Genomic DNA, 19,829 nt, shown 5'->3' with positions numbered 1-19,829 from the left:
AAACAACTGCTTTGTTTCAGAGAATTGCAGATGTCTACTCGGTTTTGATATCCTTGTTCACACTGAAAAGCATTTTCCCAAGGAACAGGGCGCTTATCTGAAAGAGACTATTCATTATATGAAGGGGATCACGGACGTTGTCTCTGCATACTAGTTGTTTTTTCTGGCAACAGTAAGTGGCAATTCTAGTTCACAGAAGTGGTTTTGTGTTTGAACTGCACCATTGAATTATAAAAGGCATCAATACTTAACACATCAGTTGGATTGATCACTCTTTTCCCACTTTCCTTTTAACTTAAACCTATTATTTTATAGAGAAAGTTGCAATTACATACCGGTAGTCAATGCCATTCTATTAATGCCACAACTCAGCAGTGTGCAAGGAAGAGTTTAATCGTCTTCAGGTTACAGGCTTGTGTTTTTTTTTTTTTTTGCTGCTGCTGCAGCTCCCAGTGTTCAAATGCAAATATTTTTATACCCAACACTCCCTTTAGCCCTAATAGAATATAAAATGTAGCTTGGCAGTTCAGAGATCCAGGAAGCAAGCTGTTTGTGGCAAGGAGACAAGCAGGAGAGAGTAAGAGGAGATACTTCCAATCCCCTCACCATCTACAGCTACCCCCTCCCTGCGAGTCTTGCACCAGCTGAGCCTCTCACCATTAGGCAAGCCAGCCCCAGCAGCTGAGAGCAGCAGTAATCTTGTGACCTCTGCACCTGCAGCCAGTCTACATCTCCTGGCTGCAGCATCAGCTACAAAGCAGAGACAGGGCCGATGCTACAATTGTTTTAACTGTTTTAAATTGTTTTAAATTTGCATGGGGTCTGCATGTGTCCGGGAGGAGCTGGGGAGAGCAGTGTGGGCCCCAGCTGCAGTGGTTCAGGATTCACAAAGGTTTGGTGTGAGAGGTGGGGCAGGCCGGGAAGGGGCACATGGGACAGGCAGTTAGTGATTGTGCTGTGTGCCGGACTCTCTTCCAACCTGGGGAACTGCGACTGTCCTATCAGCCAGCCCTTGGGGACGTGGGTAGCGCTGTGGTCTAAACCACTGAGCCTCTTGGGCTTGTCGATTAGAAGGCTGGTGGTTCGAATCCCCACGACGAGGTGAGCTCCCGTTGCTCTGTCCCAGCTCCTGCCAACCTAGCAGTTTGAAAGCACACCAGCGCAAGTAGGTAAATAGGTACCGCTGTGGCGGGAAGGCAAACGGCATTTCCGTGTGCTCTGGTTTCCGTCACAGTGTTCCGTTGCACCAGAAGCGGTTTAGTCATGCTGGCCAAGTTACCCAGAAAGCCGTCTGTGGACAAACACCAGCTCCCTTGGCCTGAAAGCGAGATGAGCGCTGCAACCCCATAGTCGCCTTTGACTGGACTTAACCCTCCAGGGATCCTTTACCTTTCATCAGCCAGCCCTCAGGTCTGTAGCTGCCGTTGCTGAATGCCAAGTTGGCTCTGAGTAAGACTTGCCTCATCCATTATCTGATTATGAATGAGGAAGCCAATCTGGACTGCATCAACGAGACCTGGGTAGATGAGCAGGATGAAGTTGGTCTCACCCAGCTGCGCCCACTCAGTGCAGCATCAACATGGGAAGTGAAGTTGCTTTGGTCTATAGAAATTCTCTTTCTCTCCCTCCAGGCTCTCTGTCCAGTTGGGAACATGTGTTCCTGGCCCTGGGCAACTGGGACGGATTAGGGATTCTGCTGGTTTACCGCCCATCTTGCTGCCCAGCAGTCTTCCTGCCTGAGCTGGCACAGCCGGTCTCAGAGGCGGTACTGAGGAATCCCCGACTTCTGGTTTTTTGGGGGGCTTCAACAGCCATGCTGAGGTGATTGGCTCAAGAGCTTTTGCTGCAGGGGAAAATAACCCAGCTGCAAGCACAGAACGAGCAGTTCTGGTTTTGGAAAGGCAGTAAGAATGCTGAATTAAGAGCCTTTCCAGTTGGTTAAAAAAAAAGGGGGGGATTTTCTTCTTGGCACTTTAGTGACACTACCCCAACCCAGCAGCACTGTAATTCCTGTTTATTATTTCATGCAGCTTAGTAAAGTACCTCTGGTAAAGTTTATTCCACGCAAGCAAACGCTCAGCTCTGCCGTACTCTTATAAACAATGAACCTCGCCGCATCTTGGGTGAAGTCCAATAATTACCAATGAAACGTGCACGGCCCTCTAAAAAAAAGCAGCTAATTGTTTATGGTGCAAGCAACCTTACCTTAGCCAGTAATGATGAATTATGTTATTTCAGGCTTCAAGACACACTGGGTTAGTATGGACAATCGTATCTCGGCTTAATAAGCCAAGATATGAACAGGCCTTGTGGTCGCACACAGAGCCCTTCATGTGAGGAGGCAAAGCTGTAAAGTTCTCAGTAAATGATAATTTCTGATCTGGGGAACGTTTCGGAACCCAGATGCTGAAAACCTGGAAGTAATTGCTTCCGTTTTCGAACGTGCCTCAGAAGTTGAACAGCTTCCGAGGCGCGTTTCTCAATTTTCGCCATTGAAATTGCCAACAGCCCTTTGCGCCTCGGTTGTCAAATGTTCTGGAAGTCAAATGGTCTTCCGGAACTGGTTATGTTCGACAACAGAGGTTCCACTGTATTAAATTTCAAACGGTGGCTCGATACACTGGTGATATTAAACCTGTCAACTATAGTTTCCTGGATGGGATGAAATGGGTAAGCAGAGTTAAGCAACCTATTTCTTGGCTTGCTTAACTCATTTCTGCCAACCCTTGTGGACTTACGACCCAAACACTGCCATTATTCTATTACTTCAGAAGAGATTCAAAGGAACTACCACAAAATAATTATATACTACCCTGCGCCACCCTCCTTTTGAAAGGCTCCTATCACGTTAGTTCCAGGGTCCTACTACCAAATCCCCCCACATCCATTTCCATATTTTCAAACTTCTGTAAGCCCAAAGTGTTCACATTTCTTACCTTCAGTTCACAGTCTTCGTTTACTGCTAGATTTCCAGGTTTTAAGTCCTACAAACATATTTAAAAACAAACAAATCTGAGATGAAATTCTCTTCAGGAAGAACACATTTAAAATTAAAATAAAAACCAGTACTTCTTTCAACAGAGGGCATTGTTTAGGGTAGGCATAGGCAAACTCGGCCCTCCAGATGTTTTGGGACTACAACTCCCATCATCCCTAGCTCACAGGACCAGTAGTCAGGGATGATGGGAGTTGTAGTCCCAAAACATCTGGAGGGCCGAGTTTGCCTATGCCTGGATTAGGGGCACATTTCATAGAATCATAGAAGGGAAGGGACCACGAGGGTTATTTTGTCCAACCCCCTAATAAGCAGGAATCTTTCCCCCCAACATGGGTCTCAAACTCACAACCCTGAGACTGAGTGTCTTGTGCCCTCCAGACTGAGCTGGTAAATGTATCTAAATTTCAGGACTTCTTTCAACTGAGAGCAGTGTTTTAGGTTGCCCATGGTAGTCTGTACGCAGATGCCCAAATCTCAACACAGGGAGTGATGCTTGTGGGTTCATAAGCCCCTGCTGCTGACAACTAAGCCACAAATAAGCAGAATAAGCAATAACGTTAAATGAGCAGGAGCAGAGTTAATAAACAACATTTTAAAAAATCCATCCAAGCGAAAACAATAGGAACTGGTACCCAAATCCCAATTGCCACTTGGTTTCTGATACAGGTAGGCAGCCGTGTTGGTCTGACGCAGTAGAAATAAAATAATAATAATAATGATGATGATGATGATGTCCAGTAGCACTTTAGAGACCAACTAAGTTTGTTCTTGGCATGAGCTTTCGTGTGCATGCATACTTCTTCAGATACACTGAAACAGAAGTCACCAGGCCCTTATATATAGTGAGAGAGTGGGGAGGGGTATTACTCAGAAGGGTGGTGGGAATGGGTGATTGGCTGATAGGTGTGGTAGACCTGTTGACGACTGTTAACGACTGCAATTGGTCTTACAGGAAAAAGCAAGGGATGAGATGGCCAAAAATAGCTTTCTCATGTATAATGAGATAAGAATCCAATGTCTCTGTTCAGTTGCTGAATTACAACTTATTACCAAACTTAAAACCATGGAGAGACCCGTTCTGAATCACTCATTTCCACCACCCTTCTGAGTAATACCCCTCCCCACAATCTCAATATATATATAAGAGTCTTCAGTGTATCTGAAGAAGTGTGCATGCATCGCACACGAAAGCTCATACCAAGAACAAACTTAGTTGGTCTCTAAGTTGCTAATGGACGTGTTTTTTCTTTCTTTCTTGATTTCTGATAGTGTCAGAATTTGAAGTGAAAATTGTCACATATCCAGAAAACAGCCTTATCCTGTAACTAAGGTCAGGGCACATCAAACCTAGATCTAATCTCGGTCTAATGCTATTCTAGGCCTGAAATGCCTAGGTTAATGACACAGGTTAAACTTAGGCACCTTTTATTTTATAATACAAGGGTGCACACTTATAATTTATTATAACACTTCCACTGAGCAAACTAAAGAAACCACCTACACACAGCGAGCTTTCCTGGTAATTAACAACAGGAATATCACTCCCCACATTATGATATTTACTCTAAAATGGCAATAATTTCTGATTTAGCTACAAAAGCTTGGTGTTATAAATAGTATTTTAAGTGCATACAGAAGAAGCCAAAACATATCAGATATCCATGGAACAAGCAATGCGTATTTTCTTAGTCATAGCAGATACCTGTTCATAGGTCCTAATTATTAAAACCATGTAATAAAACAGTTACTCTTTTTGTAGTTCTTTGTCTTTTTACCATCGATAGGATGAAAAATAGCATGTGAATATGTGTGAACTTTCCCCCCTCTAATGAATGTAACTGTCAAGGGGTTGGTTCTGGAATTAGCCATGCTTAGAGTAGACCCACTGAAAGCAGTGAAACTTAAGTTGTTCATGATTAGCTTAAGTCCAATGGATTTCAGTGGCTGTACTGTTAAGCCTGAGTTGGGATGCAACCCATTAATTGTATTTTGTTAATCGGGGGGAAATTCCTTTCATTTTAGCAGTTGTGGAACAGATTTTGTAATCAGGATCAAGTCAAACGTAGGTTAACATTGCACTGACCCACTAGGTGTTTCTTAAATCATTCTCATGCCTTTGGCTTGCTTCTGTGAGAGAACCATCTAAAACTACAGAACAGAAAAACAGCAACCCGGAAACGAGATTCTTTACTTACCCGATGAATTATGCCTGATGAGTGGATATACTGCAAAAAACAAAACTGCACTTTATTTAATGGACATAGATAAACATAGATCACACTGAAAAGATTTGTGGTGCTATATGACTTTAACTTCTGGTCAATGGAAACTAGAAACTACGACTGGTTTTGCCTGCCAGTAAAGTTTACTTTATTAATCACATTTATATTTCATGACTCCTACAAGGAGCTCCACATGAGTTCCGCCCCTGCCAACCACAGTCTTCTCAAAGCTGTGAGTTGTTCAGTTTTACAAATACATAAAAAAGCGTGAGTGAGCCTCTTTACATAAATACATTAAGTCATTTTATGAAACTGTAAGAATGACATTGGCTGAGTTCACATGTAACACTCAGCCAAACCATGGCTTAGCAAGAATGCGTGGTCTCCCGGGAAGAGACTCCAACTGCTCTGGTCCTGCTACACTAAACCAAGTTTTGACTTATCATGCTGCCCAAATAGAACAGGGACTATCATAAGAGGAAATGTTTTCAATGTATGTAATTGTTATTGTGACTTTTTATAACAGCATCGTTGAAACTGTTCTCTGTAATTCTATAACAGCTTGGTACGGTATAGCCCCCAAGAGAGACAAGAAAAGGCATTTTTATGGGGTTCAACTCACATTTCTGCAGCTTCTGAAGGAAAGGGAGCCATTTCTACAATTTCCAGACAGATAATCTAATCAGCCAGTCACATGTCGCTGAGGAAACAAACAACCTCCCTCTGCAGCACATTCAACAAAGGAGGGCGGGGCTGAAAGGTGTCGGAATACGTTTCACGGATCCGCCATAGATTCATATTTATGTAGTTATTTAATGAGGTTTTTCGAGATCTATTTTTTGTATAACTACGCACAAAAGCGAAAGTGAAAGCATGAATGAATAGTGTGGTTCACTTATGAGATTAATCCGCCTTTATTTTATAGTTCCGGTCATGTTCAAAGTTGTTAATGAGCGTTAAACTTGCTTCCCGCCTTTTTGGAGGGCAGCGACAGTGATTTTATTGGTTGAGGCATTGATGATGATGTCACGTTTGTTCCTTAATAAAAGGCAGAGGCACCCCCGCTTAGGCACGTTTTCCTTGGTTTCTTTGGTTTTAGTCAGTCGACGTTCTTTTAAGTTCAGGGTTTAGTTTAAGGGTATTGGGAGCGGGCTGGACGGGTTGGATGGGTTTTTCTTTAGTTAGAGTTAGATCGCGGAAGATCATTCGGTTTTAGTTTTAGATAGGTTCCTTTAGGTTAGCCTAGGGTTAGGCCCGCGGAAGATATTTCGGTTTTAGTTTTATTTAGCTAGCCTCGCGGAAGATTGGGCGCGCAGGGACTTTAAGCTTAGGAGAACTTAGCTTAGGGGACGAGCCTATGCGGGTTCTGCCGAAGCCACTAAAGATACAACCGGTGTCTGTCTTCCTTTGGGGTTAAAAGGGGGAGTAAAGTAAAAATTTTAATTTCTTTAAGTTGGTCCGTCTATTCAGAGTCAGGGTATATATTTTATTTCACGAGGCAACTTTTCATTAAGAAGGCAATTAGGAACTCACACACCTTCGGAGTCATCAATTGGCTTACTCAACTTCCTTCAGATTGTGAGACTTGGCCGGCGACCGTGCTCAAAAGCACGCGGAACGCTGGCCGCTTTCCCCGCAACTGGTACCTCGTGCATAACCAGTCCAAGGCTGTGCACGAGGAGCTCCAGCACCCAAACCCCGACAAGTGGTGCCCTCTCTGAGGCAAAGCGTAGTCGAAAATCGCTTCCACGAAGACTCCGGTTAAAGGCAACATATCGGAAGTGGCTCGGAAACAGACGTTGAGAGGTGAGGTATAACGGCCCGGTTTATCCAGGATTTCGCTGCAGTAGCGCGAATCCACCGCTTGCCCAAAATAGAGTAAAATTTGCCCCAAGGGGTCCCCGGGTAGAGCGGCAAGGAGTTTAGTGTAAGCCTACGGGCAGGGTAAGGTCTTCCCGAAAAAGCCTACGGGTGGGAAGGGTTTCTGGCAAAAGCCTACGGGTGCCAGGGTTTTTTGGTCAAAGCCTACGGGTAGGGCCGGTGTCTCCCGAAAAAGCCTACGGGTGGGAGGGAAAGGTTTTCTGGCTAAAGCCTACGGGTGCCAGGTTTTTCGGTCAAAGCCTACGGGTAGGGCCGGTAGCCCCTAGTAGAAGCCCACGGGTGGGGGTGGAGGTTTTCTGGCTAAAGCCTACGGGTGCCAGGTTTTTCGGTTAAAGCCTACGGGTAGGACCGGTGTCCCCTAGTAGAAGCCTACGGGTGGGGGAGGAAAAGTTTGGAAAAGGTGCTAAAAATGGGCTCCTCACTCTCAACTGCTCAAGTTAAATTTTGTGAAGATTTATTGTACCTCTTGAAAAGAAATGGTCACCCTGTCTCTGAATCAGAAGTAGAGCTTTTAGTTAAAACTATTGGGGAAGTTTGCCCTTGGGTCCCTAAGGAGGGAACGAAAGATCTAGCTTCATGGGAAAGGATCGGGTTAGAATTTATGGCCAACCCGAAAATCGGAATTCCTGTACAATTGGTATGGAGCAAAGTAAGAAACTGCTTTCAACAAATCGCTCCAAGAAATGTTTTGCTTAATGGAACAGTGAATTTAGGAAATACTGCTCTTAATAGTGCCCCTGTGCTGCCGCTTGCGGTTGTGCCATTTTCGGCCCCCTCGCAGCAGCCAGTTCAGGCCCCGTTGTCGTACACGCACTCGCCCTTGTCCAATTTGTCATTGCCAGATTCATTGTCACCTGTGCCGGTGCAGCAGACGCCGTCGGCCTTTCAAGCCCCGCCGCGGACTGCCCCACCGCCAGTCGCTCAGCAGTCATCGCAGGCCTTTTACCAGCCAGCGATCTCAAGTCAGCAGCAGCCGCGGACCTTGCTCCAAGCAACGGTCCCGCTTCCTCCATCGCAAGCCGCGCTTTTGCCAGCGATCCAGCAGCAGCAGCAGCAAGCAGCTTTTTTGCCAGCAAACCCTGCTGCCCTGCAGGCCGCGCTCAAGCCAGCAGCTCCAGTTTTGCAGCAAGCTGATTTCCAATCAACAGCAATCCAAGCTTCAATGCAAGCAGCACAACAGCAATTTACCAACCCTTCAGCACCTCCGATGCCAATGCAGATTCCAAGACAAGAACAAAGCCAAACAATGATGATCCAGATGCCAGGACTTGCAGTACAGAGCCAACAACCTTATGCTCCAACTTCAAGTCAGCCATCTTGTCTTCATCCAACTTCAAGTCAGCCATCTTGTCTTCATCCAACTTCAAGTCAGCCATCTTGTCTTCATAGTCAGCCATCTTCAAGGCATCCAGATGTCAAAGACTCTTTAGCACCATCTAGTGGCTCATCATTTGGAAAGCATCAAGAAGATTTAAACTCACTGATGCCACCTACAGATCCAACAGCAATGCAACCCATCTGCAGAACTCAAGCTTTGGAAGCAGCTTTGGGACAAATAGACTTTAGTGCTGATCCAATGCACATCTTTCCAGTGATTCGTCCCAATGGAGGACAACCTGCAAGATATCAAGCCATCCCTTTTGAAACACTACGTGAACTGCGAAAAGCCATACGCGAAAATGGACTTCAAGCTCCTTATACTAGAAGTTTACTTGAAGGACTGTCCACTAGTAGACTTCTGCCATCTGATTGGAAGTTGATACTTCGCACCTTCCTGTCGCCTACAGATGCTCTTCTGTGCCTGCAAGAGTGGAAAGAAGTAGCAGCCAGACGTGCAACGCCACTCGCCACAGAAGATATGCTCACAGGATCAGGACATTACTCCAATCTCAATCAACAGCTAGCCATACCTGATGCTGCACTCGTCACCATAGCAGACATCGTAGTCAAAGCTTGGCGCAGATTACCCAATCGCACAGATGCCAGCTCAGTATCAGGATTCGCTGCAGTTAGGCAAGGTCCAAAAGAGCCTTATGGGGACTTCGTGGATCGCCTGATTGTTGCAGTGGAACGCCAGATAGAAGATCGTCATGCCAGAAACATGCTGACAAAACAACTTGCCTTTGAAAATGCCAACGATGACTGCAAGAATGCCCTAACAGCAGTTGCAGCTCGTCCAGATGCCACATTGACTGAGATGCTACGCGTCTGCCAGAATGTTGGTACCCACTCCTACAAAGCACAACTCTTGGCAGCTGCGGTACAGATGCCACGTCAAGACAGCTCTACGCCAGTCAAGAAGTGCTATGGGTGTGGAGGCGATGGGCATTTCAGGTCGCAGTGCACGGCAACACCAAGGCCTTCTGCCAAGCCACCAGAGAGATGTCCCATCTGTCAAAAAGGATTTCATTGGGCGAATGATTGTCGTTTGAATCCACAAAATACATCACCTACCTCATCTCCAGTTCAGGGAAACGGTTCTGCGGGCCGCGCCCCGGCCCCGGTAAAACAATAGGGTGCAAGCTCAAGAACATCATGAAGGTCAACCATCCCAGAAAGATGAACAACGCTACTCCTTATCCAGGTCATCAGGAAAAGAGAGTGATCCAGAGAGATGTCTACTCTTCAGATGTCCAGAGAAAAGATGTGACCTCATCAGACATTCAGGTTCCAGAGGTTTCATCGTCTGCCTTACCTATTCAAAGGGTTCCAGTAGAGAACACAGCATTCAGTTCACCTCCTGCTAACCACCTTTCAGTTCCTACTGATGTTACCCCCGCTTCACAGCAAGCAATCACAGTCAAGTCTCTGATCGCAGAATTGCCTTCAACGTTGAGAAGACATCCTACTGAAGTCAACCTTGCAGCACCTGAGCTTTATTCACCTTCAAATCAAGGTCAACCTATCGTTGAAGAACATTTGCCCTTGGTGAAACAGCAGTGTTCAAGTTGCAACCCAGCTGATGATCACTTTCCATGTGGCCAAAGAATACAAGCGAGTGAGCCAGCTCCCTCTTGTGGAAGCTTAAACATCACTCCAGTTAACAATGTCCACACCTTTGTGTCACCTCCAGCTTTTAAGCTCAGCCCCCCACAACCAAACAATTATCATGAACAACAACTTCGACTGCCTTGTGTCAAAGAAGAAGTTCCATCCTGCCAGTTTGATGCACAACTGACTGAATGCCAGCAGGTTCAACAGCATCAGCAACTCTTACCAACGGAAGAACCTCAAGTTTGCCAACTCAACGCAAAGCAGCTTCAAAGTTGCCAACTTCAGCAGTGCAAAAAACCCGAAGCCAAAAAGATGTCTTCAGACACTGCCAATGAAGAACAAGAAGCTTCTTCTGTCCCAGGTATACCACTCTTCTTAACAGAGGACTGTTACTTTTCAAATCCATGGTTTGCTCAGCAATTGCCAACATCTGTTCGTGGTCCATTCCCAGACACTTCGATTTGCCTTATTCTGCCTAGGATGGATCGCCTCCCTGCCACAGTCACACTGACTGCAGGCCTAGTTCGAATCACAGATTCATCGCAGTTGCTGATTCCAGGATTTTCAACTGTTCCTTGTGTCCTAACAAAAGGTTTGGAGATTGCCAGACTCTATTTGCTTACTTCTACGCCTACAGCTCCTGTAGACTCTTTGCCTCCTCAGGCAGCAATGGCGCTAATCAAGATTACAGAAGAACGCCCTCATCTCGTCTTAGAAATGGGTGGACGAAAGATCAAGGGTCTTCTTGATACAGGCGCAGATGTCACAGTGATCGCCAGAAAGGATTGGCCTGACCAGTGGGCAACGACTGTCACCCAGGAAGTCTTCGGAGTCGGAGGTTTCGAACCCGCCCACCAGAGCGTGCATCCGATTACCTTCCAGTCAGACTCAGGCTCCATGGTGCAGCTCCGTCCGCTTGTTATGGATGTGCCTATCACCCTTTGGGGTAGAGACTTATTGTCTAAAGCAAGAACTGTTGTCCATACGCATTTTTGATGTGGGCCTTTGCATCAGCGCCAGTACATGCTCTTCCACTCACGTGGAAGGAAGGACCCCCTGTATGGGTCGACCAATGGGCGCTGACGTCAGAAAAGCTCGCTGCAGCAGAGGCCCTAATCAAAGAGCTGCTACACCAGGATCGTATGCAACCCTTTACTCTCCGTCAGTACCTCATGGATAAAGCTCCACAGTCATTGACCTTAGAGCGTTCCCTTGATAGTCTTAAAACTGTCCTTTGCAGAAAGCCTATTGCAAAGTTCTCCTGGAGAGTTTCACTGCTTGGTAAGGTGAATTCTCCTGTCTACAAGTTCTGTTCAGCAGCATCTTCAAGCGCTCTCACGCCGTTGAAACTTTCCTTTGTTTCAGTGATCCAATCGCCAACCATGGGACGTTCCTTGCTATGTTCCGTGCTGTCTTTCGCATGGGCATTCTGTTGGCTGATTTTGAATGGTACTCACCGTGTCTACAGATTGCTGCCATCACTTCTTGCAGCATACCTGTTTCCAACCAAAACCGCAAACCCTTTTCACCTGCTTTCTGTTGCTCTCTACCTGATTGCAAATATGCTCCGCATCTCCCCAGGTTTTCTTTTGGAGTATCTTTTCCTGCATCAGCCAAGAACTCTACTACAGGCTCTTCAGGCGGTTCCTCCTTGTGCTCAGGAGTACTGTCTTCCGCAAGGAATTCTTCATCTAAAAGTCAAGTCAGGTAACCCTTGCGTGGTACTTGCCAACCTGCATCTTCAACGGTAGCCCCTTGTTGCTTAATCCTTCTCAGCGGAGGACTATCCTTGCTTCTGCGGAAAAAACTCCTACTTCCCACACCTTGTTTGTGCGTTCAACTCCCACTCTCCTCTAGAAGACACGCTGGACTAACCTTGCGTGAAATTCGATACTCCCTTTTCATCGCAAGCCGTGATTTCCAACTCTGATTGTTAGCTACTCGCTAACTTCTCAACTTCCTGCCAAGTGCAGCAACTCTTCAAAAGTGCTCAACAAACAGCACCAGTTGAGTTCTGGGCAGTTTGCCTTACCCTCCTACTGCCTAGGCCTTTTGTTTGCTTCTGGGCGGCCTCTGGTTCCTGGCTGCCTGGATTTGTTCCAGTTTCACTCTTTCTCACACTCACTAGCAGATCGCTATGATTTGCTTGCTTAACCTTCTTTCCTCTACAGGTGTTCCTGTATCCCTCGTATGCAGAACTTTATTCAGGAACTTTTCCTGTGTTCCATGAACTTTTCCTGACTTCCAGGATCGTATATACCTGAGTAGAAGACGACCGGCAACTCATTCATCGTCTTCATCTTCCTCTCCAGTGTATTTTGCAGTTCTAAAACTGTCCTGTACTTTTATTGTATTTACAAAACTTGTATTTTCAATTTTGTATGCTTCTTGAAATATCCGCCTCGCGTGTTACATGTGTTTTCCTTATAGCTTGGTAATTAATAATATGGGTGTTTATGTATACAAAGCTTTTCTGCAACGGTTTCCATTTAGAGCGTCACAATTTTGATGATATGGAAATGTTTACGTAAGGTCAAAACATCGCCTTTGTGCAGTTCTAGTCATAGACATATTCATGCATATATGTTCAATTTCAAGAATTCTGAATCTCCACGTTGTGCTTACAAGAGTTGTAGTCTAAACTGTGTGTTTTGATATTTGTATACCTTATTTGAAATGCTTTCCTTTGGTCAAAGAATTGGTCATTCTCGGATTTGTTCAAAGTATATATGTCAAGTCTGGTGACATCCTACCCTCTTGGTACCCCTTTTTCTTTAAAAAATCCCCCTCTATATGCTACCTTTGGCAGTAAACCAGGTTCCCAGCTTTTCCCTTCACTCTGTTTCCTGCTGTTGATGGGAGACCCTTATGTAGGTGGTTTAAATCCCATCTCGTTTTTGCTGGAAACCCTTGCGTAGATGGCTTAAATCCTTTCTCATGGCTGGGAGACCTTTACTTAGGTGGCTTAAATCTCAACTCACGGCCGGAAAGCCATTACTTAGGTGGCTTAAATCCCCTCTCTGGAATCGGACCCTAGTTCCCCGTTACCTGTGGTCGCTGTGGTAAGTCCAGAATCTACCTCCCTGAAAGTTCCCTCGATTCTGTAGCCTCAGAGCCACAACCCTTTTCTGTTACCTTATCCATTTTTCCTCAGTTTTCCAAAAAAAAATAAAAAAGGGGGAGGGGTCTGGGTAGGCAATGAAGCCCCAGCTCTAGTTATATTTTATTTTGGATCCCGGATCGGGACCTCTCTTATGTTTGGGCAGTCGTTATCCGTTATTTTTAATTTTGGACCTGTATCAGGTCCTCTCTTGTGTTTGGGGAGTAATTTGTTGTTTTACGCTGCACGCGAAAGTATATATGCTTATGAGGTGATTTGTTGTTTTATGCTGCATGATATATATGCCTAAAAGGTTTATAGTGTATCGGATCGATCACTTTTTATGTTCAGCCAGTGGTTTGTTATTTTCATGACTTTATTGCTACATTATTGTACAAGTATTTCCTCCTATGAAAAGGTGAATGTTGATAATGTTGGTAGTGTTTATATCAAAGTCTATATCAAAACAAATGGTAATGTTTATGTCAGGACAAATGCTTATGACGTCTTTAACTTTTCTTTCTTTATATAACTAAAACAAAAATAATTTAATTTAAAACAAAAAAAGAAAGATGATATGTCGGAATACGTTTCACGGATCCGCCATAGATTCATATTTATGTAGTTATTTAATGAGGTTTTTCGAGATCTATTTTTGGTATAACTACGCACAAAAGCGAAAGTGAAAGCATGAATGAATAGTGTGGTTCACTTATGAGATTAATCCGCCTTTATTTTATAGTTCCGGTCATGTTCAAAGTTGTTAATGAGCGTTAAACTTGCTTCCCGCCTTTTTGGAGGGCAGCGACAGTGATTTTATTGGTTGAGGCATTGATGATGATGTCACGTTTGTTCCTTAATAAAAGGCAGAGGCACCCCCGCTTAGGCACGTTTTCCTTGGTTTCTTTGGTTTTAGTCAGTCGACGTTCTTTTAAGTTCAGGGTTTAGTTTAAGGGTATTGGGAGCGGGCTGGACGGGTTGGATGGGTTTTTCTTTAGTTAGAGTTAGATCGCGGAAGATCATTCGGTTTTAGTTTTAGATAGGTTCCTTTAGGTTAGCCTAGGGTTAGGCCCGCGGAAGATATTTCGGTTTTAGTTTTATTTAGCTAGCCTCGCGGAAGATTGGGCGCGCAGGGACTTTAAGCTTAGGAGAACTTAGCTTAGGGGACGAGCCTATGCGGGTTCTGCCGAAGCCACTAAAGATACAACCGGTGTCTGTCTTCCTTTGGGGTTAAAAGGGGGAGTAAAGTAAAAATTTTAATTTCTTTAAGTTGGTCCGTCTATTCAGAGTCAGGGTATATATTTTATTTCACGAGGCAACTTTTCATTAAGAAGGCAATTAGGAACTCACACACCTTCGGAGTCATCAATTGGCTTACTCAACTTCCTTCAGATTGTGAGACTTGGCCGGCGACCGTGCTCAAAAGCACGCGGAACGCTGGCCGCTTTCCCCGCAACTGGTACCTCGTGCATAACCAGTCCAAGGCTGTGCACGAGGAGCTCCAGCACCCAAACCCCGACAGAAAGGGAGCCGGGGACTCTTATCTCTCTCCCAATCTCTTGCTGATCAGCTGCTGAGCAGGGTCCTTTCAACACCCCCTTTTCTCTTTGTAAAATAAAAAGCACTATCTGCTTTTGGCCCCTGGGCAATTCGGCTCCAGGGGCCACCATTTGCTCCATAAGACGCACAGATATTTCCCCTTAATTTTTAGGAGGAAAAAAGTGGTCTTATGGAGCGAAAAGTACGGTACTTAGCCCTTAGCCCACGTGACCATAGAAATTGGATTTTTTTTTTTTATAAGAATTTATTGACATTTTTACTTATAACAACATACAACCTTAACCACACCTACATTTATACACATACAAAACAAATACAATTACACATCTAATACAAAAATTGCCATGATTTTCCTTCTTAATTAGACATCTCAAAAAAAAAATTTCTTTTTCCAATCTTGACAGTTGACTTCCCCTGCCTTTTCACCTTCGAGTTTATATCCATAATCTACTTTTTAACCTCTTCATTTAAAAAATTAAACTTAATTATATATATAAAGTAAGACATTCATCTTAATCTTCATCTTAATCTTAATCGTCTTAATCTATAAACTTAAACCACTTAAATTGACTTTATTTATACTACATCCTCATAAATCCTCACAGATCATCCTCATCAAATCTATCTCTTCTGTCCTTTGAACTGCTGCTAATAACATAAAAACTTGAAATATCTCTTTTCATGTTCAAACAAATAATAAAACAAACTATTGTTGACAGTGTTCACCCTCCGATTTCAAAATACCATAACAGATTGCTTTAGATTTTGCTTAATACTTCACCCCACACCCCCTCTGTCCATTCTTCTTCTCCTGATGGCATCAGCACTGAACTTCCATGCAGGTTCCCTCTCCAAACGTCCACAGATCCAGGCACAGTCCAAAGCTCTCCTTGCCACGAGCTCCGAGGTATCCAACTCTTCCTCTCTCAGCTTCTCCGGTTCTTTGTAGCATTCCTTTTCTTCTTGTAAATACCTTAATTCTCTGTCCCTGGCCCCCGAGCTCACACCTCGGGGGCTGGATATAGCAAATCTTGACATCGCCTTGGGGCTGCCACCCCCAACAAGCGAATTTCTTCTCCGAAGTAGCTCACTCATTTCTTTCCATCTTTCCATCCACCCTCTCAGCTCTTTGACGAGATTTTCTTCCAAAGTGTCAAAAGTTTTGTAAGCCTCCTCTGTGGGCAGTTGGTTCCATTTCAGACCCCCACACAAGACTTTGACTTTTCTACAAAGTAATTCCACATTCAAGGCAGTGAGCCTTTGTTCATCTGTTAGTCCAGAGTTCAATACCAGTTCAAGGACGAAACCCAACATACTGGCAGAGGAGGAGGAAGTGGGTATCATATTTCTTCTCCTGTCTCTTTGTTCGTCGCCATTTTCCTAAGCTGGAGCGCAAACACCGCAACTTTAAATGGAGATATTTTCCGCTAGTTAGCTTCCCAAGAAAAAAGTTTGCCAGTCTCATGTATCGATTTTAATTACTTTGTAACCAGTTCTGTGGCAGCAATCCCTCAAATTGGTTAATTTCTTAGGCTCGAAGGGAGGGAGGCAGGCTGCCTTTCTCCTTCCCCCCGGATCGTTCCAAAAACACGATTTCTGCCAAGATTATTTACTCACGACCACCGGGTTCCTTTAGCTCCATTCTTCACAGGTAGAACTTAGACGCTCACCGCGGGCTTTGCCGCCGCATTTGCATCCCGGTTGGGGCATATCCCCGTAAGCCCGGCTCCGTTGTCCCTTCACCCCCACTCCCCCTTTACAGGGGGGGCAGGGGAAGGGTTCGGAGCCTCCGCGGGCGCAGCCGGGGAGCCCAGGGTGCGGGACGCTCTTCCCGCACCCCAACCGGGGCCGCGCGCTGCGGTAGCGCGGCTCCTAACCCCCGGGATGGACAAGGCGCTTCGGACCCGAAGCAGCCTTCGACCACCCGGCGATGGCGTCGCCGCCGGACAGAAATTGGATTTTTGACCAGGATGCCAACCAAGCCTGAGCATCCATCACTGCCGCCCGTTACTCTACTTGGTACCCCCAAATTAAGACCAATCACTCAAGGCCCCGTTGCCTTGAGACTCTGAACTTCCCACAATTACGCAGGGCCTTTGTAGAACTAAGATTCCAACAGGATGCCCTCGGCATATTTAGAGGGGAGATATCAGGGAATGCACCATATGGATCGTATATATGGATGCAATCAGATAGAAGACATTACACACTATCTGCTGATTTGCCCCCTATATACAACGCCCAGAGGCGTTTTTTTTGTATCACCGTTTCTTAACTGGCTTCCAGGTCGATCCGCACAGGAAGTGAGAATCGAAACCTTAGCAGATAAAGATCTATATATTACACACCAGGGAGCCAAATTTGCGCTGGCAGCCAAGAAGCTCCGTTCCAGCTATGTGAATGCACTCCAATCTCAATTTTTAATGCTGTAAATTTCTTTTTATGTTGTAAACTGATACAGGTTACATTGTATGATTTTAGATGAAAGCTTTCCTTTTATTCTCCGTCGCCTTCGGCTATATACAATAAAACTGATGGATGACCTGATGCTATAAAATTGGTCATCCTAGCTGTATGAAGTTCTAGAGAACACCTTTTGCGTGTCTTCTTTACTTCTTTTCTCTGGGGAAGGGCTGCCAGATTTACTAGAGAGCAGAGTTTTTGTGGCTAAAACAGATGCCCCGAACACAGAATTGAAGGAAGGGCCAATTTTCCTGTCACAGTGCTGTGAGAACACATGCCTTGCCCTCCACAATGCCTTGCATAGCTAACTCCAAGTAATGATATCCATTTGCCTCAAACAGATGCTCTTCTTCGATATAAACACAGACAGGAAACCACGGCCTCCCAAATTAGCACTGTTTAAAAAGCCAATGGCTTCCTGGGACTATGCAAATATGTTTGCTCCAAGATAGGAGCTCAAACCAACTTTGGTCCTCTCTAGAAGATGAAGAAGAAGAAGAAGAAGAAGAAGAAGAAGAAGAAGAAGAAGAAGAAGAGTTTGGATTTGATATCCCGCTTTTCACTACCCGAAGGAGTCTCAAAGCGGCTAACATTCTCCTTTCCCTTCCTCCCCCACAACAAACACTCTGTGAGGTGAGTGGGGCTGAGAGACTTCAGAGAAGTGTGACTTGCCCAAGGTCACCCAGCAGCTGCATGTGGAGGAGCGGAGACACGAACCCGGTTCCCCAGATTACGAGTCTACCACTCTTAACCACTACACCACACTGGCTCTCTAGGCTTTTTAAGCTCAAGTGTGTCATCCAAATTCTGGATCATGATTAAGGTCTCTCCTCCTTCAGCACAAGCTTTCACCATAGGACAAACCTTGGCTACAGCCCATGGCTGAGGAGATACCTTAACGAAGATCCCAAGTTCAGGTAACAGGCTAAGCCAAACTTTACAAGTGAAGGCAACCACTGTTTCTCTCTTAATGTAAAACAAGAGTTAGGGACTGAATCTGGCTGGTGGACTGGTGCCTTACCTTCCCCACCCCCCCATGTGCCAACTTTTGCAGGTAATATATAATGGGGACACACACACACACACACACACACACACACCATGATGTCATACAACCATTTTCATTTGCCCCGCCCCCCATCCCAGTGAGGTTCGGAGGGTGGCAACAAGAGAACAGGCCTTTTCTGTGGTGGCTCCCTGATTGTGAACTGCTCTCCCCAAAGAGGCTCGCCTGGCACCATCATTAAATATAATAATAATAATAATAATAATAATAATAATAATAATAATAATAATTTATTTGTACCCCAGCCACTCTGGGCGGCTCCCAATCGAGTGTTAAAACAATACAGCATTAAATATTAAAAACTTCCCTAAACAGGGCTGCCTTCAGATGTCTTTTAAAAATAGGATAGCTGCTTATTTCCTTGACCTCTGATGGAAGGGCATTCCACAGGGCGGGCGGCACTACATGTCTTTAGGTGCCAGGCAAAAACATTCCTCTTTACCCAGGCCTATGGCTATTAAATAATCTCTGAAAGTGTGGGGGAAGAGGACTGTTATTATAATGACTAATTTTTTATTAGGCTGTCTGTCAGTATGCCTTTTATTATGATTTTATCATTGATGTTCTGTAATGTGTTTTTAATGTTGTATACCACCCTGGGATCTCTTGATAAAGGGTGCTATATTAATTGAAATAATTATATAATAATAATAGAAATTTATTATTTATACCCCACCCATCTGGCTGGGTTTCCCCAGCCACTCTGGGCGGCTCCCAACAGAATATTAATACTACTAATAATAATAAAGCAATAAAACATCGAACATTAAAAACTTCCCTAAACAGGGCTGCCTTCAGATGTCTTCTAAAAGTCATATAGTTGTTTATTTTCTTGACCTCTGGTGGGAAGGTATTCCACAGGGCGGGCGCCACTACCGAGAAGGCCCTCTGCCTGGTTCCCTGTAACCTCACTCTTTGCAGTGAGGGAACCACCAGAAGGCCCTCGGAGCTGGACCTCAGTGATGGAGCTGGAGACGCTCCTTCAGGTATACTTCAGGTAAATAACAACAAACAATAATAACAACAATTGTGCAGGCAACGACACAGGTCTTTGCAGGTGATGTTGATCAGCTGGTTGTCAGTGCTAGCTAAGCCCTGTTCCTTTGCAAATCCTACAGTGATTGTCAGCACAAGCACAGCATATCAATTGATAAGTGGCACCTGCATCTTTTCCTGCCCCATACCTGTCCTCATATACAACAGAAAGACTAAGCAGACCAGAGAAAAATAAAATAAATGAGAGAGACTATCGGTGATCTTTTCTGTAACATACTTCTCTACCTGGATTATTTTTCTGGTTTTACCTTACAGATGGCTGTCGATGGAGCTTGCAATTACTGCTCAGTGTTCCCCCCACACATTCAGCCATGTCTATCTTAATCTTTATTTCTTCGAGGCTCTTGTCCGGGGCCTAGGCAAACCTCTAAGGTTCTAGTAAGGGTGTATGTCCCTAACATATCAAAGAGACCTTTTGTAGCAGCAGAAGAAGAAAAATCTTATCACGGACTCATGGAGTCATGTAGCAGGAGAGAGTTGCAAAGGAAA

General features: G+C 44.9%; 1 protein-coding gene across 1 annotated transcript in view; it reads right to left on the bottom strand.

Annotated features, from left to right (window-relative positions):
- Positions 1-19,829, bottom strand: part of MAPK12 (mitogen-activated protein kinase 12) — a 51,337-nt gene that overhangs the window by 11,667 nt on the left and 19,841 nt on the right. Inside the window, exons 5-6 of the mRNA XM_033162436.1 lie at positions 5,194-5,223; positions 2,937-2,984 (exon numbers count right to left, since the gene is read on the bottom strand). Coding sequence (XP_033018327.1) covers positions 2,937-2,984; positions 5,194-5,223 — 78 coding nt within the window. The remainder of the gene's footprint in view (positions 1-2,936; positions 2,985-5,193; positions 5,224-19,829) is intronic.

The sequence above is a fragment of the Lacerta agilis genome, chromosome 10, assembly GCF_009819535.1.
Source record: "Lacerta agilis isolate rLacAgi1 chromosome 10, rLacAgi1.pri, whole genome shotgun sequence".
NCBI lineage: Eukaryota > Metazoa > Chordata > Lepidosauria > Squamata > Lacertidae > Lacerta > Lacerta agilis.
Note: the sequence above shows the minus strand (reverse complement) of the source record. Positions and strands in the feature narration are given on the sequence as shown.